We start from the raw sequence: 26,875 nt of genomic DNA, 5'->3' as shown, positions 1-26,875 counted from the left end.
GTCCTATGTCCCCTAGATGGGGCAGAGGGCGTCCACAACAGTCCTCCATCGCGTTCGGTCTTGAGCTTCGCGTTTGATCTCGCTCCAAGTCTTGCCTAGATCTTCTTCGCCTCGTCTGCCACAGTGCGCCGTCAAGTTTGCTTGGAGCGACCACGTTTGCGTGCACGTTGTGTGAGACTTTTTTGTTTTTATTTTCATTAATTTTGCCTAAGTATGAGCCGGATGACGTAGACGTATGGAAGACGTAGTGTGGGCTGGCCTCCCATTAAGTGGAGCGACGATCTGATGAAGTTAGTTGTCAAATTCCTTAAAGGGAGGCCTTTGTTTGTCCAGCAAGCAGCAAGGCTGAGTTGCACCCCTTATTTTAACCGTGACTAACCATAACCGGTATTTTTTGTATGAAGTTTGACAGGCTTACTAAACGCCTGAGACGAATTTTACCTCAAAATCAATTGTTTTAACTTAACCATCTGCCTGTGAAGGCCTAATGTACCCTCAAAATATTGAGTTCTATAAATAGTGAAAGAAAAACCATTCCTTAACCAATGACAATGACCATAAGGTCCATAATAGCTTATCAAGTTACCTATTTAATAAGACAGGATACTTTAAATTCGCGCTATATCACCTTACGTCGATTGATAACACGCTGCTCGTTCCAAAACCGACTCTATCCCTTGGTGATAGGGTTGTTTATACAAAAGCTACAGAGCTGCCCAAGCAATTGTGTCTAAAGGTCAAAGTGTACGGTTTTGGAATAAAAATGTGCTGAAGTGAGAGGAGTATGAAATTAAGGTATTTAGTGGACATTGCGCGATGCAGTTTGCTCATATTGGCAATTGACAATCAAACTATAGGCTTGCACAATAATATAATAACGCAAGGCAAAAAAGAGATGTAATAACTGATTTCAAAATTTTGCCTCTACCTCTAAGACTTTTCTTCCTCAAGGCTCTAGATTCAAGTCTGTGTGACATTTAAAAACTTGCAACAAATACAAAAAGTGAGTTTACACTATGATTGCCACATCTGGGAATCAAACTTAAGACCTTGAGAGATCATTTTTCTAACCACTGAACTACCGAGTCATTGTTTACTGTAACGACATAATACGTTACTGGCACACATTTTTGCCAGCCATAAGAAAAAAAAGAAAGAAACACGCAATTGAATTCCAAATTTAAAAATTCAAATTAATATAATTTATTATTCGTTCCGCAAAGAACAACCTAAGGTCAAAGACCGTACAGCCTAGTCGTTAGTAAAAAATGAATACTGTATTAAACCTCTGTACTAACTAATGAAATTAAAGAAAAAGTCAACATCATCTCTTTTACTCTTATGAACATTCAAAAGAGAGTGAGAATGACGGATAGAGTTTTTGAAGTAGAGCCTTAGAATTTATTAATAATTCTCACAAAAAATGACCGTTTAGATGTGAAATGAGCATAGAAAGAATTTTAACCAAATGAATTAATGGAATGACGCAAAAACCATTGTTTGAAGATTGATTAAGCGTCACCATGACATGTTTAATCGATTCTTCGATTTACCGATACATATCGATTGCACTAACTCGGTTAACGTTTATGTTTGAAAAGAATTTGTATAGTTGAGGTGCAATTTTTCGCTTTTCAATGCAATAAATTGATTTCATGGGTTTCAGACAAAAACAATCTGATACGTTTGATTGACGTGGTTACTGAATTAACTGTACAATTCTCTGAAAGAAAAATATACACCGTACGGCATTTAAATAATGGAATAACTATTCCATTATTTTAACGCCTAACTAGGCTTATTTAAATAAAACGATAACTTAAGACGTAGATTTAATCTATACTTACTTATAATAAATCTGTAGAGAGGTCAATTATGTACATGAAATATATTTTCAAAATAACTATCAGGGGGTGATTAGTTATCGATACTGATGCCAAAAATGCAATCAGTAAAATTTTTGTCTATCTGTCTGTATGTTCCTTAAAGAAACAAAAACTACCCGACGGATTTTAACGAAACTTGGTACAATTATTCTTCATACTCCTGGACAGGTTATAGCAACTTAGGAATTCCCACGGGAACGGGAATTGCGGGAAAATCCTTTTGTATGAAAAATCTAAACCGCTTAAGTTAGACGCTTGAAATTTGGCATGCAGGTACTTTAATAAACTTAAAGCTTAGATACAACAGGATATTGCAAAATTCCCACGGGATCGGGAGTTAGCGGGAAAAAACATTTGTACGATAAAATCTAAACCGCGTAAGATAGATGAAGTAGTAGGGAATTTAGTGCAATGATTTGTATGGAGACCCCTCCACTTTGGTATAGAAGGCTCATTTTTGTAACAGTGGTTCTTTGGGTGCTCCTGAGTGGATTTCCGTCGGTAGACATCGGGAGCCCCCCCTGTGGTAGCAGGGGGAGGGGGGGCAAGTTTCCTTCCGCCGCGCTTCACTTTAAGGCCCATATCTTCAAAACTATGGGTATTAGGGCAAGTGTGGTATCATTTTCGGATAATTAAAGGATGGCGAATTCATTTCTAGAACAAACTTTTTGCCTTTTCATACAAAAAAATTGAAATATTAAGTAAAATTCACAAAAACCAAAAAGTATTTTTTTAAATAAACGTCGTTTACTTTTAAACCACTGGAGATAATCTAATAAAAAAAATATGACCTGAAAGCTACATTTATCAGGATTATAAAAATATAACATTGTATGGTACTTTTTTCGCAAAAAGTAGGTGAAAAAATTTTTTTCTTCAGGACACAGCGGGCGAATTTTATTGCGCATCTAAAAAAAATATTTATTTTATCCATGAATTCATACTATTTGGTTCATAAGCAAGCAAGGATTATTATTTTAAAATTTATGTAGAGTTGCTGGCACATCAATCTACCATAATTTGTATTTTTTCGTCAATTGATTTTGAACTCTATGTGTGAGACATAAGGTTGAAAATAGCTTAAATACATTTTAATATTGAAAATATCATAAGAAGAAAGCACTATATAAAGAACTTTAATTTGTCTAAACGTCTTAATTATTATTATTATTTTAATTAACACTTTTATTTCTACATACAATTGTACCAGTGATTTAACGGAAAGGTAAGTGTGAGGAAAATGAGGTTTCACAATCATAGTACGGGAGATATTTTTAGCACAAAGGTTACGGCTGTGACCGTTTTAGCTGTTTTTTTCAGACAGCACCAGCTTCTGCACTACTTCTTGCACTTACATCTCACCATTTCCAGGCAAGCCTCGGCAGCTACGGGCAAACCGGTCCATGTAGGCTCCATCTTGCTATCGACTCTGGTCCACCCCCAACCAGTCGGGTAAAGGGAAGACTCGAGTCGGTTGCTTGCACCTGATCCTATACGCGAATCCCTTGATATACTGCCAGTAGCCAAGGCTGATACAAAGCTGCTGCTGCTGTCTGGGTTATCTTATGTAGGGCCTAAGCTAAGCTAGGTCTAAGCGTAGTCCACAGCGACCCATTAGGATCTTTATGCTCCGTTTTTTTATTCCCTATCATCCAAAAAAATCCTATCCATTAGGTGAATTAAGCGTCTGAGTGAAAGCCTTCTAAGTCTTCTGATGCCGGATATGCTGACCCAAGCAGACCCATCCTTACAGTATTGATTCATGGACCCCACATGTATTCCACATGCTCGAGAGCTGTCTTCTGTTGTTAGGCCTATTTTGTGGGACATGTGGTTCGTTCCATAATGCCCAGTTTGCGTACCAGTAATTGCTTGGGCTTAGGTACCTTTTATTTCCGCTTAATGAGTTTTCTCCATGAACTTGTTTACCTTTAGGAATGATTTGGAGAGGTTTATCTTATATCGTTGGAGCTTTTCCATTTAGCACTGTGCTTCTTGGATATGGCCATATTATGGCCATGAGGTATGCCGTTAGATAAAGGTAAGTATCAGATCTGACCCAATAGGTATCGCCTCTGACCCTAGTTTCGCTAGACTGTCGGCTCTCCCATTGCATTTGATCCGTGTATGTCCAGGTATCCCACATCAGGGACACTATCATGCTTTCCGAGTTTGTTCATCTATCTAGAATAATTCTAGACTCAACCTTCACTGAGGCGATGGCTTTTTGTTTGAGTGCTGCCTGGCTGTGGATCAGGATGTAAATATTGCGTTTTTTACACCCCTGTTCTTTAGTGCACACATATCATAGCGTAGAATTCAGCTTGAAACACTGTAGCAAACCTCCTTAAGCGTTCACTATGTTCGAAGTGTTTACAGTAGACGCCCGTTCCCGTTCCCAAGGCCATCTTTACAGTGGGCGGCGTAAGTCCTAAGGCACCCTCTGGTAACCCCCACGATTTTGGGGTTACCTACCGATTCCAAGATTGAAAGACAATGACATAGACCGCAGACTTGCTATGCAGATGCGCCAGTGAGTACTAATCTGTGCGACATCTGTCACCCTCTGATGCTTGGCACCCGGGGCGTTCTTTGTCTTCGTGACTTTGAGCTATCAGTAAACCAGATTAGGCTGTTCTGTTGGGATTTTGGTCCTCTTTTTAGTCATCCCTTGTTCAAGATCTATCCACTTACTTATTAGATCAATCCAAGGGGTTCGCGTATAGGATTAGTTGCAAGCAACCGACTCAGTCTTCCCTTTACCCGACTGGTTGGGGGTGGACCAGAGCCGATAGCAAGATGGAGCCTACATGGACCGGTTTTCCCGTAGCTGCCGAGGCTTGCCTGGAAATGGTGAGATGTAAGTGCAAGAAGTAGTGCAGAAGCTGGTGCTGTCTGAAAAAAACAACTAAAAAGGTCACAGCCGTAACCTTTGTGCTAAAAATATATCCTGTACTATGATTGTGAAACCTCATTTTCCTCACACTTACCTTTCCGTTAAATCACTGGTACAATTGTATGTACCTAGAAATAAGTGTTAATTAAAATAATAATAATCAATAAGACGTTTAGACAAATTAAAGTTCTTTATATAGTGCTTTCTTCTTATGATATTTTCAATATTAAAATGTATTTAAGCTATTTTCAACCTTATGTCTCACACATAGAGTTCAAAATCAATTGACGAAAAAATACAAATTATGGTAGATTGATGTGCCAGCAACTCTAAATAAATTTTAAAATAATAATCCTTGCTTGCTTATGAACCAAATAGTATGAATTCATGGATAAAATAAATATTTTTTTTAGATGCGCAATAAAATTCGCCCGCTGTGTCCTGAAGAAAAAAATTTTTTCACCTACTTTTTGCGAAAAAAGTGCCATACAATGTTATATTTTTATAATCCTGATAAATGTAGCTTTCAGGTCATATTTTTTTTATTAGATTATCTCCAGTGGTTTAAAAGTAAACGACGTTTATTTAAAAAAATACTTTTTGGTTTTTGTGAATTTTACTCAATATTTCAATTTTTTTGTATGAAAAGGCAAAAAGTTTGTTCTAGAAATGAATTCGCCATCCTTTAATTATCCGAAAATGATACCACACTTGCCCTAATACCCATAGTTTTGAAGATATGGGCCTTAAAGTGAAGCGCGGCGGAAGGAAACTTGCCCCCCCTCCCCCTGCTACCACAGGGGGGCTCCCGATGTCTACCGACGGAAATCCACTCAGGAGCACCCAAAGAACCACTGTTGCAAAAATGAGCCTTCTATACCAAAGTGGAGGGGTTCTTGCACTAAATTCCCTACTAGAAGGGGGTAAAACGGGATCCACGCGTACGAAGTCGCGGGCGGCCGCTAGTACCTTTTACTTTTCTCTCTTGATTAAATAACAAAATTTTGTTTCCAATTAAAAAAAAAGCTTGGGTACGTCGCATAGGATTTTCACACTCATGTTACAAAACTTACAACATAGAGCTTTAAGCGCTTCTAAGTTGTTTATTTTTTTACCATTAGACATTTTCTTTTTACAGATCTACAGGTTTCTAATAATATTTTTAGGCATACAATTTCAGTGATGTATAAATCTATAAAGTCCACTATCCGTATCGCTCTCCGCTTCGCTGGCATCTCCGCTCCGCTAGCATCTCCGCTACCGCTACCAACATGGCCGCCATCGCTGTAATCACGTTCCATATTACCAAACCGAATCAATTCTGCCTCCATCAACGATATTTGTTATTCGTTCTGAAATAGACTAACATACAATAGTGCAGGGGTGGTCAACTTTGTTAGGCCCAAGAACTACTGTTTACCGATGAAATCCTTTATCTAAAAAAGCGAAAGGTCACTGACTGACTGACTCACTCACTCACTCATCACGAAATCTTAGAAACTACAAGTGCTAGGACTCTCAAATTTTTCGACTTCGGAAGCGTAACTGCCTAGCTTGCATAAATATTTATAACTATGTATATTTTAAAGTCTGTAAACCTTTGTAAAAGAGACTGACAATAGTGACTGCGTTGCGTTTCTTGCGCTGCTTCTTCTCAGCACTGGCCCATTTATTGTCCTGAAGCAGTGGTAGGGTTAATACTGGGACGTGTAAAAGTGCTTTTTTAGTAAAGCCTATTTGCATAAATAAATGAGTTTTTATGCAGGCCGCTATCAACCAGCACATCTGGAAAACATTTAGGGAGGCCTATGTTGCATTGGATATTCTATGCCTGGATGATGAAGACCATTGTGTCTCAACATCTTCGCCTAGATTACTAAAATTTACGAGTTCGTTCGTTTCAGCCGAAAGACGTCCACTGCTGGACAAAGGCCTCCCCCAAGGATTTCCACAAAGACCGGTCCTGCGCCGCTCGCATCCAGGCGCCTCCCGCGACCTTCACCAGATCGTCGGAAAATTTATGAGTAGTCGCAATCTATTCGAAGTAAACATATATCTATTTTATTGCCTAGTGGACCGATTGGCCACCCCTGCAATAGTGTATATATGGATTGCTAATTATGTTGGTCAATAAACCCTTGATTGCGCCCTATTTTGATAACCATTTCGTAGTAAATTACAGTACATTTCAACAATGATAAGGTAGAAATACGTACTGATTTTCTTTCATTCGTCATTGATTTCATCATTATTAGGTCATTTACCCCCTTATTACAAAAAAGTTAAACCCGGGTCGAACACTGGTTTAAAATGACATTTCCATACTAAATGTCAATTTAAACCAGAGATCAACCAGAGACTAACTTTTTGTAATAAAGGGGTTAGTGTCCACTGCACCACGACTCTAATTAATGTAAGTACGTATAAGAGACGACGTGGATGCGGGCAGCGCAGGACCGTTCATTGTGGAAAACCTTGGGGGAGGCCTTTGTGTGGACGTCATTTGGCTGAAACGAACGAACGAACGTATAAGAGGCAAAGGGAGGATTTTGTCCACACTCCCCACACTCTGGTCAAACGGGTAGGGGAGGGAGGCCTGAACCTACTTTGGGAGGGGGGTTCCCTCGAAGCCAGAGAGGTTCCCTCGTGAGCGAGCCTCTAGCTTGAGACTGAGACGGAGCTGCTTCGTCCAAACAAGAACAATAACTCGCGGCTCCGTTTCACCGTCGGATATCCGTTGGACACCGTCGGGCTTTTGTGGGTTGGGCCCGCCTTTAGTGAGCAGGCGGGGAGAGTCCCACATAACCCACTAGCCGTTCCCATCGACCACAGGGGTAAGCGCAAAGCATTTACCGACGTTAAAAAAAAGATGGTCGCATTTTAAGTAATTGTCCCGTAGTCGCTTATTGCGACATCTACGCGAAGAGAGAATTGCCCTATTCATCTCTGCCGAAACCACACGGTTACATAGATTTACATTTAAGCATAATCATCTAAACATGATAACACACTCAAATCGATTAAATATAACATCGATTTAAGTGTGTTTATCTGTAATTAGTAAAACATAACTAAAATTGTGTGTTAGAAAGTAGGTAAGGTCAAACTTACCTAGCAGAAAAGTTCTCGGAGAGAGCCGGAAGACGTAGTGTGGGCAGGTCTCCCACTAGGTGGACCGACGATCTGGTGAAAGTCGCGGGAGGTGCCTGGATGCAGGACCGGTCTTTGTGGAAATCCTTGGGGGAGGCCTTTGTTCAGCAGTGGACGTCATTTGGCTGAAACGAACGAACGAACGAAGTTCAAACTTGGAGTGCAAGCGTGGTTGTGTTCCCCAGTCGATGAAGCACATGATGTCGTGCCCTACGTGTCCAAACAAGTGTATCTACGCAGGAAAATGTATGCTACTGACAATGCCACTCTTGTAGCAGAGTTTTTAGCTGATACTGTGTAGGTTTGTTGTCGACACGACAAGAAGAAGAAGTCTATAGATAGGTACTAGGTACTTAGTTTAATTCTAGGTAACTAATAGAGTCATTAAAACAATTACATTCATAATAGCTATACCTAATTACCTAGTTGAAACTAAAACAGAAGTAAAATAGTAAGACACGGGCCTTAACGCGACGTTTATTAATGAGTTACATTATCTACTCACGGCTTGACGTTTTAGCTGCGATGCTGCAGCCGTGGTCACAAGCAGACTGCTTTGCGATGCTGCAGCTGAAACCACACGTCAAGTCGTGAGTACCTACATAATGTAACTCATTAATAAACGTCGCGTTAAGACCCGTGTCTTACTATTTTAGTTGAAATGGAACGCGAAAGTTTAAAATCTTATAAAACAGAAGTGTTTGTAAACATCGTAAAGTCACTGACGAAAGTAAGTAGATATACTCACTTACCCCCTACTTAGCGAATTAGTCTCGCCTTGCTTTCAGTATCGAGGCGCCGTATTAAGAAAGCGATCCAACATTTTACTACAATTTTTAGTATTTTCAACCGACTTCAAAAAAGGAGGAGGTTCTCAATTCGACCCGTATGTTTTTTTTTTTCTATGTTTGTTACGCGATAACTCCGCCAATTATGAACCGATTTGAACAAATCTTTTTTCGGCGTATAGGTAATACCTCAAGGGTGGTCCCATTTAAATTTAATAATAAAAAAAACAACCCCCAAGGGTGGAAAATTGGGGATGAACTTTATTATACGCAATATCTCCGCCGATTATAAACCAATTTGAACGATTCTTTTTTTGTTGAATAGGTATTATCAAAAGGGTGGTTTCATGCGAATTTGAAGAAAATATTTCACCCCCAAGGGTGGAAAATTGGGGATGAACTTTTTTATACGCAATATTTTTAATTTTTAGTTTTTTTTTGTGTTCACGCATTTGAAGTCGGTTTTATTTTTAAAAAAAGTTAATTATAATGAAGTGCATTATTTTAAAAGAGCTTTTATGTTTCTCATAAAACAAGTGATAGTGAAAGTACTGCTTAAAAATAATATTAATATACTACTAGCTTAAACTAGCTTAAAAATTGCAAATTGAAATTGTCGCAATACTGAAAATTTGTACAACACATCTAATTACAGTTGTAGATATTCTGTTTTCTTGTAGGTAGACATTCTGTTAAATCAAAATTATATGTATAATAAATATTTTATTAATACTAGTTTCATAAACAAAGTTATTGCTTTTGCCAATTAAGGAGCACTTAAAAATAATACTCATCAAAAAAACATAGATATTTTTTATTTGAAAACACGGTAATATTTATACATACGGGCCCGTTACCCACTTTTCTTCATCCAACGCTTTGTGAAGACTGGTTGTATAATTTTCTAAGAAACTTTTCTTAGCCGTAGGTTTATTTCAAAGGTTTTGGTCATGGTTTTTATTTTATGACCTAGTTTAGTAGGTACCTACTTAAAAAGTTTGTTTATTTTGCATTCCACTTAATATCTACGTTAAATTTATCTTGAGGTCTTTTATATGGGTCTTTTACACGTGCTAATATAATTTTAACCCTATTTTGCTTTAAAAATAATGTAGTATGTGGGCTAGTGATTATGTGACTCTACGGCTGGTTTTAGTGTCACGCGGACCGTCCGGTGCGGACCCGCTCCGCACGGCCAATCTGTATGAACTTCTAGGGAGCGTTTTAGAGTAATGCGGTCCGGAGGAACCGCTCGCTCCCTAGCAGTTCATACAGATCGGCTGTTCGGAGCGATCCGCACTGACAGTCCGCGTGACACTAAAACCAGCCTGTTACAGGTTAAGTCGACCTATTCCCGTTTAGGGCGTGTAATTTACATCGTTTCTGACTGATTTGATTATGAAACACCCTATCCTAAATCTTATCGTTTTCTAGTAATTTGAATTTAATTATTTTTTATTTTACGTGTTTGGTAATATTTGTCGTATGGCGGTGGATTGTCGATAGCTACGAGTATTTTCTAGGGCAACTTAATTTGTGTATTGAAGGAAGCCTTACGAAGGCTTGTTCTCGTTTGATGTTCCAAATTCCGACAACACACCATGTGACCTAAATAATAAAATAATCGATTAAGTCGATTAAGTGAAGCTTTTGGGCTCTGTGGAAGTTTTATAGCCTCATCAAAGTAGTAAAGAAATTATGGTCAACGGGACTATTCCTACCTCTCGTTCCCACCGCTGCAACTCCTGTGTAGCCAGGATCTACAGCTTGACTGCCAATAAAAAACCGACCAGTGAAGGTTAAGTTTGTCCCGGGGGAAAGTTAAACTGTCATTGGACCCGCAAATTTTATCAAAAGAACACAGGGGGAGTTCGAAGTTAAGGTGGTTAAGGTTCCACTTCCCTCCAGTATAAAGTGGATGACAGGTGAAAAAACAAAGGCTTAAATAACCATACGAATAGATACGGACAGTAAGCATCATGTTAACATCATATCAATAACGACCTTAAAGAAGCCCAAGTTAACAGTAAGACAACCCAGGACCGAGCCGCCTGGAGACGCATGACGCGGAGAGCCGACCCCAAATAAAATAGGAATGGGCCAGGCAAAGAAGAAGAAGAAGTAAGCATCATGTTAACAGTATTTTCTTATTGTTCCAGGCATGGTTGGAGCGCCAGATGTCGTCAAACCCTCAGAGAAGGTCGAAGATCACTCGCCGCACGTGAACGGCAGTCCAGTGTTCACAATCAGCAGTAAGTTCATCATCATCATCTTCATCATCAGGTTTTTAACCTCGAATGCAGGACCCCCTCTTAATTTAACTCAGAGGAAAAGAGAGTTTAGCCTACACTTAAAAATATCTTTTACCTTCTTTAAATATCTTGTATTTATTTTAAAAGTCTACCTTAATGAAACTTAATTAAACGCCGTATTAAGCTTGGATCAATCCTTTAGGTATTACAGTAGAGTATATTCAGCCACAGGACGTTCATTGAACATAGGGTTCCCCCAATGATTTTCACATCGCCCGGTTGGTAGCGGCCTGCAGTGCCTTCCTGCTACCTTTATGAGGTCATCGGTTCACCTTGTGGGTGGACTTTGACGAATATATGAAACTAAAATAGAAATACACTTGTTAAGAATTGAGACGTAATTTTGGCGTAATTTACAGTTACTACATTGTGTTGTCTGTAATTTGAGTGACACACGAATTGCTGTCCATGTAAATTAAGAATTCAATGTCCGCATTGTTCATACAGGGTGTCCCAAAAACAATGATAACATCCCAAATCGTAGGCCTCCTCATGATCTCTCTAATTAATCTTTTTACCTTAGTGAAAATATCACATAGTTTTCAATTGTTTTTCTCTTGCAATTAAACAAACTAGGTTTAAAAGTATTAGAAAAGTAATTAGGTAGATAAAAAAATAATATTTTCAAAAAACAATAAAATCTTGAAAACTATTGATATATTTACTATGGTCAAAGTTTGTTGATATTGGGACACTCTATATGATGGCACATGAAGATAAACACTGCACCTTATTCAATGGTAACAAGTGCATAAAATATACAGCTTGATCTGCTGTTAACTTTAATTTTGAATTAGGTCATTTAAAATAAACAATCTTATTGTTTTTAAGTATAAATGCGTAAATACTTGTTCTAAACCAAGACTAGTGTTCGATATTAATTGATTACTTTGATTTAAGCTCTTGTTTGATAAACAAACGTTATCAGCAGCGATAAATCTAATAATTAGACACATTAACTACGTATTCATTTATTGTTATGATGTTTGGAAATAATTATTCAATCATAGGTATTCGTTCGTTCGTTTCAGCCAAATGACGTCCACTGCTGGACAAAGGCCTCCTCCAAGGTTTTCCACAATGCACGGTCCTCTACGGCGCTGCCCGCATCCAGGCTCTACCCGCGTCCCGCGACCTTTACCAGATCGTCGGTCCACCTAGTAGGAGGCCTGCCCCAAGTGGCAGTGGGCGGGGAACATAGCTCGTAGAGACGATGGCCGTTGGGGCAGAAAAGTTCTCGAGTGGCGACCACGGGCTGGAAGAAGTAGCGTGGGCATAGGTATTAAATAAAAATAAATCTTTGGACAATATCACACAGCGCCATCTCGCCGCAAAGTAAGCAACTAATATGCTTGTGATAGCTTAAGGGATATTATTATAGGAGTACTACCTACATACTTTTTAAAATACATAGTACATATTATTACATAGTAACACCCAGACCCGTCACAGAAATTAAAATTCATCATTTCAATTTCTGCCCGGCCGGGAATCGAACCCGGGACCTCTCGGCATAGTAGTCCGTTCCAAACCACTATACCAAACGGCCGACCTATTCAATTTGATTTCTGGTAAGAGTCAGCTATCATCATCATCATCATCATCTGAAAATTATAAATAACTTGAAAAAATCGAACTGCCTAAGGCGGAAATTGAACCCACGACCTTCCGCTTGCCGACTGGGCGACTTTCAAATTAGTTTGAGATGTGACTCTTAACGCTAAAAATTAAATAATCATCACCATCGTCTGATATAAGTAATTTAGGTACATAGAGGAAAATTTATAATATTAGTAGGATTGCTTGATGAGAGAAATAAAGATGTTTTGTCGCGTGCTTTTAATTTAGTAGAAACCGGTTACCACGCCCATATTATTGTGTGAAATAAGAAAATTCTAAGTAAGTATGGAAATATCTTCGCAATTATGTAATTCATTACAATGAACAAGAAATATAATTTTTATTACGATTGTCATTAAAATCGACGCCATTAACGATCTTGAGTTACTTTTCCTGCTTCCGTTATTATTTTAATTCTCATGACACGAAACTGGCGGCCATTAAAATGCAAGTCACCTATGACATTGTCAAGAAGTCCTTGGTGATAGGAAAGAATTACCTACAAAAGACGCAGTTTCTGTATAAAATAATGGAAATATTTATTTGGCAACAGCAAATTGCAGAAAGTGACAGTATAACTAAAAATAATTATATTGATGGTAGGTACATGGATAAGTAGCTAATTAGATATATATAAAACTAGCGGCCGCCTGCGACTTTGTACGCTTGGATCCCGTTTTACCCCCTTAGGACTGGAGTTTCGTAAAATCCTTTCATAACTTCATAACATCTACCTGCATGCCAAAGAATAACGGTCATCTGTGACCCAGGCCCGACAGAAACGAGACATACCTCAGTTTTTTTGTCATGTCTTAATTAGTTAAATTATATATTTTTTATATTCGAAATCTATGTATAACACCAAAATATTACCCTTTGTTTTTGTTTAGGCGTTATACAAAAAGTAATACAAAATGCCTATTTATCATCAAAATTGGTAAATGTCTGTACCTAAATGTCTATTACAGCTGCTATGGAATGTATCTAGGTGACCTGGAGATACAGCCGGATTATACAGGGTGGAAAAAATAATAAGTTACAAAATCCAAAAATTCAATGTTACCAAAGAGCTCGTGAAGCACTTTCAGAATCAGTAACTAGTTTTTCGATATCTTGTATAGTTTAGAAATAATCGAGTGAGATCACTTATCGTTCCATATGTATAACCACCCTGTATAATCCGGTTGTATCTCCAGGTCGTCTAGATACATTCCATAGCAGCTGTAATAGACATATAGGTACATACATTTACCAATTTTGGTGATAAATAAGCATTTTGTATTAGTTTTTGTATAACGCCTAAACAAAAACAAAGGGTAATATTTTGGTGTTATACATAGATTTCGAATATAAAAAATATATAATATAACTAATTAAGACATGACAAAAAAACTGAGGTATGTCTCGTTTCTGTCGGGTCTGGGTTTTTTTTGTATGGGGCGTGACCGTTCTTCTTTCAGCGCGATCCGTCCAGTGGTTTGGGCTGTGCGTTGATAGATCACTATGGATTATTATTCACAACTTGAAGCCACTTCTACAACAAAACACTATTTGCTCTAGTATTTTCTTCAGGTAGACTGTATATTTATTTATTTTTGTGTAATAAATTCTTGTAATCAGCCTATATTACTCATTAAAATCAAGATAAGTAGGTAGTTATTTGAAAAATCCGATTGCAGATCTCGATTTGTTATCGATCAACAAAGAGTTACGCACTTAATCGATGCCAATCGATAAAATCTGACGGTTCAATCACACCACTAGTCATCGACATTTCCTGCGTATAATCTGAAAAATATTTGAATTTCCTAATTATATAAGCATCTACAATGAATGATAAGGAAAAAACTTGTGATTTTCTTAATGTAAGACCATAATATTATTAAATACCATAACAAACGCGTTAAAAATATTTATTTTACTTATTATGCAGCTCTACCTTTGGATACCTCTGTTTAAATACACAATGTTGGTGTTCTTTGCATGCCTTTTTTTCTTTTTCTGCCATTAGACTCTTAAAATAGGTTTTACTTACCTACTCATTCGTTTGAGTTCGTTACCTAGGGTACATATTATTTTTGGTCAACCTAGCATAGGTACCTAAAACAATAAAAATAACTAATGTTTTATCTCTTATGCCTTTGATTGGTTGAGTTTCGATACTATTTAGTCCAATCACAGAAAATACTATTAAATCGAATTTTTGGAATCTTTTCAGAATGCTTACCGAGTTTTTCAAAATTTTCAGAACTAACAAAAAAGTCTATTTTTCTTATTTTTTTAACTCTTTTTAGTGATTTTATTTTACCTGCTGATTTCGTAGTTTTTGCTACATTCTTCAAAACTATGATATTGTGTGTACCAGTTAGAACTTACGAGTATTTGGTTGTTCTTCGCATAATATGCCATGAATTTATAGGTCAAAGCTAGGTTTATGTGTAATCTTTCCATGCTAGCTTAGCATGATCTTAGTCGATTGTATTATTATCACTTAAATAATTAGTTGTATTAAAATTGTAATAATCCGATAAGCCTGTATTGACGTAATTTACAACTTCCTTATCTCTAGGTTTCTTCTAAATCGCTTAAAATAGGTTTTGGGCTTGCTTACTTCCTTTAACGGGACTATTCCCACCCCTCGTTCCCACCGCTGCAACTCCTGTGTAGCCAGGATCTACAGCTTGGCCGCAAAAAACCCAAACAGTGAAAGTCTGCACCGGGGGAAAGTTAAACGTTAAACTGTCATTGGACCCGCAACGAAATTAATCAGAAGAACATTAGGGGAGTTCGACGTTAAGGTTCGACTTCCCTCCATTGCAAAGCGGATCTCACTTCCTTTCTGATTAAAGTCATTTTTACATGAAAAATATTTTAAAGAAGAAAAGATTTTAGTTTGAAAAATTACATCCTTTCACATAGGAAATAACCAGTAAATTCATCGATTGCCAATTAACCGCATTAATTAAGAATTATCACTCAACTTCTTGTTTACATTGCAAATGATACTATCCACTATCAACCATACACACGGATACTGCAAATGATTTATTCCAACATCCCTTCGTAAATTATCAGAAATAATGTGAGTGTTATCACAACATTATGCATTCAATAAATAAATATTATTAATAACAATAACTATTAACCAAACTCGATATTATCATTATTTGATGCGTTGGTGTCATAATGTGTAGACGTTTTCGGATCAATTAGGTACTTTTATTATACTCGTTCTCAAATTATGAAACGTGCCAGTTACATTTCAAGTTACCGAAACCGTGATGCAATAAAAAATAAAAATCTTACGCGCCACATTCGATATTTGAAATTTAAATTTTTGAATTGTGCGTTCTGTCAACACTGCGTTTGTTTGAATTTATTTTTTATCAGGGTATTTGCTCAAATCCCCGCTATCACGTAGTTTTTATCAATGATTTAGCCGGTGAGTGCGAAAGAATCCGACCTAGAACGTTGTACAAGTTTTTAATGAGGAAACTGGCATTTCCTGAAATCGTTTTAACAGTTTCGGTCTTCAGTGTTCCTAACTAGCTGTTCGTGAAGTGTAGTGAAATTTGGTGTTATGTCTTCAATTTTGGGCATGGGAGCGAGTTTGGAGAGGTCTTTTGATACGTACATCAAGAAAATGAAGGGATACACTATTTTAGGTAAGTTATATTAGCATAACTCCGCTTTTGTTACTGCTATGACGTATTTTAACCAGAAACTGGTATAGTAGACGTAATAGATATGGATTGATAAAAATAAATAAGTATATTGATTCATTAAATGAAATATTCATATTCATGACGTTCGTGATTATTTTAAGAATCGCTACGAAATACTTCCGTCGTCAATCTTACGTAGTTAATTGATTACTTATCCGAGTGAGTAGGTGAACGAAATACGTCACCGACACTACAAGGGACTGAAATGTAAATAAAAATCTCATTACATTTAATTTTGAGCTCGATATTATATCAAACAAGGCTGTTTCTTTAATCGTTCGTTCGTTCGTTTCAGCCAAATGACGTCCACTGTTGGACAAAAGCCTCCCTCCCCCAAGGTTTTTCACAATGTTTCTGTAATACAGATAGATAAATAAATAAATAAATATACGTTTAGTTCAAGCAGGAAAGTCAAGAGAACAGAAAAAAGTAACAGTCGCAAAACAAAAAAAATTAAAATAAGTTTCTCGTCGGCTAGGCGAGCGGCCAAGGAGTTTGGTCGTACATTTGAGACCTTTACCATTTTTTATTAGCCCATCAACAAACAGACCAGAGGGCCTAGTCTGAATAAAAAATGACATTAAATGTATGATGGATTGTACAGCGCCCCTAGTGGAAACGTTCAAGAACAAAAATTTTCATACATTTTTTAACGCGTTCACTAGTGAGGATGTTTGATGACAATGTAAACTCACACTCAGCCCACTGTACGGTAGGTAAATTCTGATATTACAGTATTATTTACCCGACTGCACCGGAAGGAGGGTTATGTTTTTTTTACATAAGTTGGTACATTCCTACAGCGTATTTTCCTTGTGATGTTAAGTAACAACATAACTATTATGCACATGCTAATTGGATAGTACTTCTATACATACACATAAGATATTTTTAGAAAGACAGTTGGATTAAGTAACAAAGTCCTTGGTAAATGGACAATGTATTGTAGTCGCTACCGACAATCTTAACCGACTTATTGCATTATTTGTAATGGTCGACGAGCATTATTAGAAACGTGGCAATGCATTGGTTTTATTTCGAAGTTAGCTACAGAATCTCTTTAATATGTATTCCTTCTACAAAGACTGACTAACATAATTATCAACGCCAAAACCTCTAAAGACTCCTTTAGGCACGTCGCGTATTTTCATATTGAGGTTAGGTGAACTAAGATTTTTCAAAATTCACCCGCTCATGGGGTGAATAGGGGTCCAAAATTAGATGGACTTTTATTCAAAGTACTCCTATTGTGTTGTTCAGGCTTTTTCAGAATCACCTCTCGTTCCCACCGCTGCAACTCCTGTGTAGCGAGGATCTCAGCTTGACCGCCATAAAAAAAACCGAACCAATGAAGGTCAAGTTTATCCCGGGGGAAAGTTAAACTGTCATTGGACCCACAACGAAATTAACCAGAAGAACATAGGAGTTCGAAATTAAGGTTCGACTTCGTGGCTCTGGTAAGAGCTACAACACTATTTGCCTGTAGGTAGGCATCGCACGGAGTATTAGCAATATTAGCCCAGACGCAGACCGACTTTTAGTCGGCCGATAGTTGGGCCTGATTTTAATTTGTATGAAGCATCGGCCGATACCAAATCGGTGTAATGTGCGCACTTTCATACATCTCCAATTGATTAACAGCCCGACCCAACTATCGGCTAACTAAAGGCCGGTGGTCTGCGCCTAGGCTAATACATAAAGATCGCCGGAAAGTTGTTCCTATTAAACCAATTACACCAAATTGCCAAAACATGTTCCTAAGGATTTTTGTTTTGTAAGTTCTTTTCAAATAAAAGTATACGGAAAATATGAAGTTTTCCTGTTATCAAAGGTTATATTATTTACGTTTTGTTTATTGTACCATTTTGGTTCGTGCTAAGAAGTTACCCCAAACACATTACTATTTTTTTTTTAGGTTATTTTAGGTTTATGAATCAATAAGTAGGTATAATAATAATGTAATATCAATATACATAGATTTACTATGATTTATATGATAAGAAGCGGAAAGATAGATTACTATCACTCTGTGATGTAGGTAATTAATTTAATTATTTAATAAGCAGTATTATTTCTTGCCTTTAGGGTTGCCTACTTGTTTTATGAACACTTTCGTTTTTAAATAGGACTCTACAGAGGTCAATTTAATTTTTTTACCGGGTCAATTAATTATTTGTAGTGTAGTGCGTGTTTTTATCAAATCATTTGATTTTATTTATAGATATGCTAATTATGCGTTAAATTAGGCATATGTAGTAGTTAATCATCTTACGTCTTCAATTTTTTTTTGTTTATAAACTTCAACCAAAGTTTGACAAGTTCTTCAAACAAGTTTGACGTTCGAAAACCCGCTTTATTTACGGTGCAAAGATCGTTTAGTCAGTCCAAAGGTCTACTCGTGAAGATTTTTTTAGTTTAAACGTCACTGGTTAAAGGCCAATCATATAAACTGGATTGAGAAAACCCAAAATGGCGGGTTATTTTTAAAATTATGAGCAAAATCGCACGTGTATCTATTAATGGACAGAAAAACTGTCTTTGACTGGGTATGGTATAAATGAAATAGTGTTTGAGCTTTTGCTATTGCTTTTGCTATTCCAGCTTACTGTTGGGCTTTTGCTATTGACTTATGAACATGTAACCTCATGTATTTTTTTATTAACATTTAAAGTTCAGATACGATTTTTTAAAATTTGTTAATTCACAACACAGCACAGCATTTTTGGTGTTAACTTTAGAAAAAAAAAATATATGAAAAAGTTTTCAATAAAAGAAAGTGCTTGAAATTTTAATTTGCAAAATGAAAATTCAAATATGTGTTGGACCTACGTTCACATACGACCTGACAAAACATAAAAACTGTGAGTATTATAGTACATTAACACTATATTTATTATGGATTTGCTAAGGTTTTATCGCCAAATGCCACGCCCACATTTACCTACTACAAACTTTTTACAGCGTACAGGGACTCTTAATTAATTAAATACCATATTAAGCACTTTGAATTTAATGACTAAAATATGGTTTATTTTATGGCAGATACATAAATTATAAGAATAATGCAGCATCATGTAACTACAAACTGTTATCACTAATTGCAGCCTTGTTTTAATGCCGAAAAACTAGTAACAAACTTCAACCAGCTATAATGTTTAAAATATGTAGGTAAATAAGTACATGTAGGTATAAGGTTTCGTAGAAAACTTGAAATATGTACATTTTTAGTAGTTGTAACTCTCATACGAAAATTCTCTTCAAGATGACATAAAATAGGTATTACAGTCGATACAGAGTTCATTAAAAATAATTAATTTAAATAATCACGTGTCCCATTAAAAAGCAATTGAAAAAGCTCATTGATAAATCTGTGCCTCCATAAGCCTATATGGCATTTTATCAATCATGATTTAATTTATCAGCATCCAAAATAATAAATAAACATTACGTTATATTATTGCCTATTGATATAAGATACATTTTAAGTATGTATGTACCTATATTTCATTGCCAATATCACAATGTATAAAACTACCTAGAACCGATAAGATTTGTGAATAATCCGCAATTACATCTTGATAAGATTTTGGATAGTGAAATATAAATGGGTATAAATACGCATTTAAATACGTAGAATCTTTCAGTTCCCGCTTACTATCGGACGCTCGAGCCGCCATCGGAAAAAAAATGATTCACGTGACTTATCAAATGGCTTAAAAAAAGTTCACATTGCATGTGATATTTATTTCATTTGAAAAACGGCAGTCAGTGTTAACTTAAAAAAAAAACAAGTGTTGATTCGGGACTTTAAATTTTAGAATTTTCAAGTGTTCGAAATTTAAACTTTTGAATTTTAAATTCAGTGTGGGATTTTCAACCAGTGTTCAATATGACGAACCAAAACGGTGAGTTCGTATATTACTTAACAGGCCTAGATAAAGAAAAAAGCAATGTCAACCTTGGATTTGCCACGGTCGACTTTCGCGAAGCACGCTATGGCATGCAATTTTTAAATAAGACGATTTGAGTTGTAAGCAAATGATGAATCCAGTGTATCACAGATCTAACCAGTATTTCTATACTTTTAATTATTTTTTATAATATCTTTATAATAAAAAAAAATTAAACATCTTAAAAATAATAAAAAGTTTCACGACATAATATGACTTAATTTTTGTTTAAAACAAAAATCTCTCTTTTATAATAAAACACAAAAGTAGGTAAACCGTCGCTACTTGGTCAGTCAACAACTTATAATACGAGTAAATTTTATTTTAAGCCCATCTGAAATGGTCATTCATTTACAATAATTTCATCATTCATCCATAATATTATACGGAGCTTTAAATCCTACTTTTTATTAAAATATAATTAGGTATTAGACACTTTGAAAATATCCGATACAGCAATAATAGCTGCAACAGCATTACACAAAACTGCAATCGTTTGCATTGACTGACCTTTGTCTAATGGACCGCTGCTGTAACAGCAAACTATTGAAATGGCATAACAAAACTCATTTTCTTTTTAATAAGTATTAACTTTTCGATATAAATTATATGCTTAAAGGCACTGGGTCTCTATCAGAAGGAACTCTAGGGGTGGAATCTCCATTGGCGTGGGTTAACGGGCAAGGAGATAATATCTTGGACGGTTGACAACCACTTTTCCTACAATTTAACGTTCCACCAAACTCAACACGCTTTCAAAGATAACCTCGCAGCCGCCTGCTCACACTTGACATGACACAACTGATTGACAGTTATCTTTTTCTGCGCATCAGTCGGGTGTTACGTTTAGGAATCACAAACCTTCTGCTGTACAGATTTCTACAGATAACATAATATTAAGATTGGTACTATTAATCATCAATAATAATTTGCAGCATCTGTGTCCGGCGCCGACATGCTTAATAATTTTATTTTCTCAATTTTTTCTAAGTTAGTTTTCTTAAGAATATTAAACACATTTGGCTCTTTAAAATAAACGCAAAGTAAAAAATGTTGCATGCCCTAATATGAAATAATAAATTTTTTGTTATTTTCATTTCACACATTAATACTTGGTTGGTTATTTGCCAGCCCTAACTTCAGCGCGACTTTTCCAAAAGACCTTTATTTATAAATTGGGTTCAATTTTATATAAATTAAATTAAAATAATATAATACATACCTACAGTCTACATTGTTCAAACACAAGCTCTCTCAAATTATTTTCTTTTTTGACCAATAATAAATATTATATTAAAACATTTGAAGTAAAAAAGCACGGAAAGCACAATTAAAATAGTATCTTCATAGTAAACAAACGATACATTTTAAATCATCTACATGTGGGGTAAAAACAAATTAATGAAGATAACGGCGTATCTCAATCTCAATTGGAGAGATTTTCCGAAGAATCTTGATAAAATGAATCACTGTCCATTTTATACAGGTATGACGTATTCGAGACACACTTATTATTAAATTTTGACAGGTGTCAGCGGTTTGACGTTCGTACGTGAGAGTTGCGAAAATAAGCGATTAGAATTTGTTTTGAAAACTCTTTCCAGTCTGTCGCAAAAGGTATCACACTAATATTATAAAGACGTAAGTTTGTGTGACATTCACGCAAAAAATACAGACAAAATCTGTGATGAAACTTTACAGTAGGTATTATTGTTTATAACTCAGAATTTAGTTTTCACAATAAATTTCACGCTGGTGAAGCCGCGTGCTAAAGCTAGTAAAATATAATTTATTGGATCACTTCAAAAACATTATCTATCCTACCATACGTGCATACGTGAAAATGATACAGAAATCCAGGGTCAATTTCACATGTATAATGTGTAAATTCAATAGATTGTATGAAATGATTTGTATTATTCGTTTATAAACATTTTATCCAATAATAGTCTGCAATAAAATATTTTCAGTTAAAATCCTAATGTGTAAAGGAACTGAGTAATTTATATGACAAAATTGCGAGTAAAGTGGCAAGACTAGTGTTTAACTATAATAGTAACACCTTAAGAGCAAAGCAAAAAACAACATGGATATCGTAGAGCCTAACTACTTACTCGTAAGTAAGTATTTAATGACAAATTAACAATGCCAGTCTTAAACAATCAATTTGTGTGCTCTTTGATTTGAAGGGTTGTCAAAAGTAACAAAAAATGTATTTCACTCAGAACTCTAATTTTTGCAAAGTTAATCACATAAAAATCAATCGATAAAGACATTTTCAGCTCGATAATAAAAATTCTGAATCAATACCAAAACTAAGAAAAAGCTATTATAAATCGTCATTATAATCAAATAAATGTTTACGGTGAAAAAGTTATGGAGAGCTTTTCTTAGGATCATTACGAAAGAAAATCGTAATTATCGCAAATAAAAATTATGAAAAGCATAACTCACTTTCTTTGTAACAAAAAACTAACACCTAGGTACCTAATGTTCTGAATGTCATTCTAGCCCCTTAGACAAAGTAACATGAGATAGTAGGTACATACGAAAACGCTTCGCCCTAGCGTTTAGAAAGCCTCTTTAGTTACACCTTGAAGCGATTGCGAAATCGAATCAGTCACGTATACTTTGTATTTGGGATCATTATCAAATTGAAGTATCGTCTTCCCTGACACATCGGTCGTCTATATCACGCACGTTGACTGACGTATGTCATCTGATGCATCTGACAACCCTGCCACCGACGCGTGCGCATCAAAGTGCTGCAATCACGCCAGCCGGTCACGTTCCCTTTATCTGTCATTATTGACAATTTCTTTAAACGCCGACGGTTGTCCACTTATTTGTAAACCACTTGAGAGTTCTTGGAAACAGACAATAAGGCAGATTCCTGTTGACATCCGTTTGAGGAATGTGGTGGATTACAATGACCCCTCCCCCCACCCTTTTAAGACAAGACCTTCCCCCTATTTTCCAGTTTATAAAACAGTTAGAAGACAATTAAGGTGCGCGCTCACAGTGTCTCTCTTTCACTATAACCTACTTATTACTTAATCATAATACTGCCACGGTGACAAAATTTTAGGTACTTTCAGACCTGTCAAAGTTTTCTGGATCTAAAGACTTTTTTTTCGCCATATAATAGATAGTCTATAATAGCTAAAAGTCAGATAAAATAAAAAAAACATGAATCAAACCATTATAATTGATATTGATACAGCCTTGGTTAAGAAATTTAATAGCTGGTTCGTTTTATAACGAGTAAAATCCATCCGTTAAAACTAGGAAAACTAGGTATTCACAAATAGTAAAATCTGCATGCTTTTCATGATTCTATCATTTTCTTGAGGAAAATCATAGATTTTCCTCTACAACTCTTTAAACAGCTAAATATAAAGACCAAAACGTAAGTTTAGAATTATATTATGAATAATTCAATAACACTTCCAAATTAAGACTGTTTTTTTTAAATTCGTGAAATGTCATAGTTCTCGTAGATTACATAATTACATTTGAGTTTTCAGGAAAAATGCTCTACCTGAAAAAATTTAGATCATTTAGGTACACTTACATAAGTGACGTCAATGAAACACAAAACTCTTTAAATGTAGGAAGTGCGCTATTTCAGCTCTCATCAAATTTAGTCCAGTCAATGAATGCTTTAACGACGGTGTAGAGAGAAATCCGTGGAACATAATTTCTGACCTCGGGACTTTATTTAGACTAGTTAGGAGGTGAACATAGCAAAAGTCCCCGCCCTTAGCCCTTGAGCCGCCGGGGAGAGGGGGGTTTAAAGGTACTACTTTTCGGTTTTTCTCTTAATCCTCGGAAACTATGCGTCCTAGTGACATGACTACTATGAACCAAAAAAAGCTTATTCAATTTGCTACAGGTGAGACAGTCGAGTTTTTCTATATCTTTTATAGTTTTCACGGCATCCGCTCTAGAAGGTCTGTAATTTTGGAAATTTTATTTTTATCTTACATGTTCCCATCAATAGAAAATCGACTAAATCAACATTAAGCAAATATTTTAGACATGCGGGAGCACGTTAAGCCTAGTTCCAGGGAGGGGACTGCACCGTGCGTATATTTAGACGACCCAATTGGAGCCACTTTTGACTCCTCATCACTGAAAAACTACTGTGCATTAACACTTCAAATTTGGCTCATGTGTTGAGACTTGCAAGATAAACATCAGCTTCAAATTTCATAAATATACCTCAAACGGTTATTTAGGTATTGACGTTCAAAAATCGACATTTAGAATACTAAAATCTATCTAAAAATGTAAAATGTTAAAATTTACTGGTTTTTTATTTGTTCCTTTGTATTTACACATCTACCTATCTGTATGCCAAATTTGAACCTTCAAGGTCATCTGGAAGTTGTTAGAATTTGGTCTATAGGTCAGATATGTAGATTTTTGGACGTCAATACCTAAAGAACCGTTTGAGGTATATTTATGAAATTTGAAGCTGATGTTTATCTTGCAAGTCTCAACACATGAGCCAAATTTGAAGTGTTAATGCACAGTAGTTTTTGAGTGATGTGGAGTCAAAAGTGGCTCCAATTGATTCGTCTAAATATACGCACAGTGCAGTCCTCTCCCTGGAACTAGGCTTAACATGCTTCCGCATGTCTAAAATATTTGCTCAATGTTGATTTATTCGATTTTCTCCTGATGGGAACATGTAAGACAAAAATAAAATTTCCAATATTACAGACCTTCTAGAACAGATGCCGCAAAAACTATACAAGATATAGAAAAACTTGACTATCTCACCTGTAGCAAATTGAATAAGCTTTTTTTGGTTCATAGTAGTCATGTCACTAGGACGCATAGTTTCCGAGGATTAAGCGAAAAACCGAAAAGTGGTACCTTTAAACCCCCCTCACCCCGCCGGCTCAAGGGCTAAGGGCGGGGACTTTTGCTATGTTCACCTCCTAACTAGTCTAAATAAAGTCCCGAAGTCAAAAATTGTGTTCCACGGATTTCCATCTATAATGCTTTATTGACTGGACTAATTAGTTACAAATCATTATGTAGGTATTAAATTAAGCGTTAAACGACGATTACTATGCAGATCACCTTCTGCATAATGTTACTCTATAACAAATAACAACGGCATGTGTAGCTAAACTCTGTGCACCTTATGTAAAAGGTGACTGACTGACTGACTGACATAGTGATCTATCAGGGCACAGCCCAAACCACTGGACGGATCGGGCTGTAATTTGGCATGCAGGTAGATATTATGACGTAGGCATCTGCTAAGAAAGGATTTTACGAAACTCCACCCCTAAGGGGGCAAAACGGGATCCACGCGTACGAAGTCGCGGGCGGCCGCTACTTGCTAATAAAAGGGACTTGATACAATTAGGTACAAAGTATAGTGACGTGATAGTAATTATTGAATCTTCGGAAGTGGGAAATATTTTCCCTATAAATAATTATATTAATCTCAGAGATAATAGTTAATTGCAATAATTGACTGGTTTAGTCTAGTGGCGTACTTAAAGGAGAGTACAGACTAGAGTATTTACTTGTAACAGAACAACGAGTCGCTCTATGAAATGTTCTAATGTCATTGTCAGTCCCTAGAACGAACCAAACGTCGTACATTTTACCTGTATTGTAACATTCGTAAGAACGTTACATTACTTAGAAATGCTCTAGCCTATACTCACCTTAAGCTTTATTTCTAAGAAAGAACCAGTCACAAATGTTTTTTTTTTCCAATGTAAATGTCAACGTGAAATTGTGAACTCTGTCAGTTTATGATATAACGCGTTAGATTGTAAACTAACAGTGGGTTAGGTTAGGTTAGATTGTAATTTAACTACGTCAGATTATAATCTGACGGAATTCACAATTTTACGGTGACATAAACATAAAATAGATTAGAAACTACTTACAAAAACGATATCTATCTAAATATTCGCCTAAGATTTCTATCATAATTAATTACATTTCCTTTCTTACAGATAGTAATTTAATTTTGTGATTTACCTCCATTTTAAGAAAGTCGATTTTTCAAATTCATTATTTGGTACTCCTTAATCTGCGTATACCAAATATTTAAAAACAAATACTGTAGTTTATTAATAATCCATTATTATCATTGAATAGACGTCGATATAATAGTTAGTCGTTTTAAAAGGGTTACGTCATAATAATAATATTTTATAGAGCCATAAAATTATTTTATTTCAATAACATAGGCGAAAAGAAGAATTTATGTAACTATCAAAGCCAATTAAAAGGAACTATCCGAACAAAGATATTGTGAATAACATTTAATCACGAACTATAGCAATTAATTCGAAACCAATCAAAGTGAATAAGAAAAGATGAATAATCAGGAAAAGATCGTGTGAACAGAATCATGGGTATTGTTATATGATATGGTTAACTAAGTCAATCGGATATACGAGTAGGTACCTATCTTTCCCTAGTTTTTAGAGTTAAGTGGTACTTTATAATGTCTGTACGTAACCATAAGAAGGCTGAGTTGAACCACCTAACTTTGACCTATAGCTGTA

General features: G+C 36.0%; 1 protein-coding gene across 3 annotated transcripts in view; it reads left to right on the top strand.

The window, feature by feature from the left end:
• Positions 1 to 26,875, top strand: part of LOC135084246 (solute carrier family 41 member 1-like) — a 79,664-nt gene that overhangs the window by 27,690 nt on the left and 25,099 nt on the right. The window contains exon 2 of one of the 3 annotated variants that reach the window (XM_063979019.1): positions 10,880 to 10,972. In XM_063979019.1, the coding sequence (XP_063835089.1) occupies positions 10,882 to 10,972 (91 nt within the window). In that variant the 5' untranslated portion in view covers positions 10,880 to 10,881. Of the gene's footprint in view, positions 1 to 10,879; positions 10,973 to 15,842; positions 16,318 to 20,021; positions 20,283 to 26,875 lie in introns of those variants that run through there. The other 2 variants (XM_063979020.1, XM_063979021.1) reach the window with 2 other exon arrangements.

The sequence above is a fragment of the Ostrinia nubilalis genome, chromosome 25, assembly GCF_963855985.1.
Source record: "Ostrinia nubilalis chromosome 25, ilOstNubi1.1, whole genome shotgun sequence".
Taxonomy (NCBI): Eukaryota; Metazoa; Arthropoda; class Insecta; order Lepidoptera; family Crambidae; genus Ostrinia; species Ostrinia nubilalis.
The sequence above is the reverse complement of the archived record's forward strand: the minus strand, read 5'-3'. Positions and strand labels throughout refer to the sequence as shown.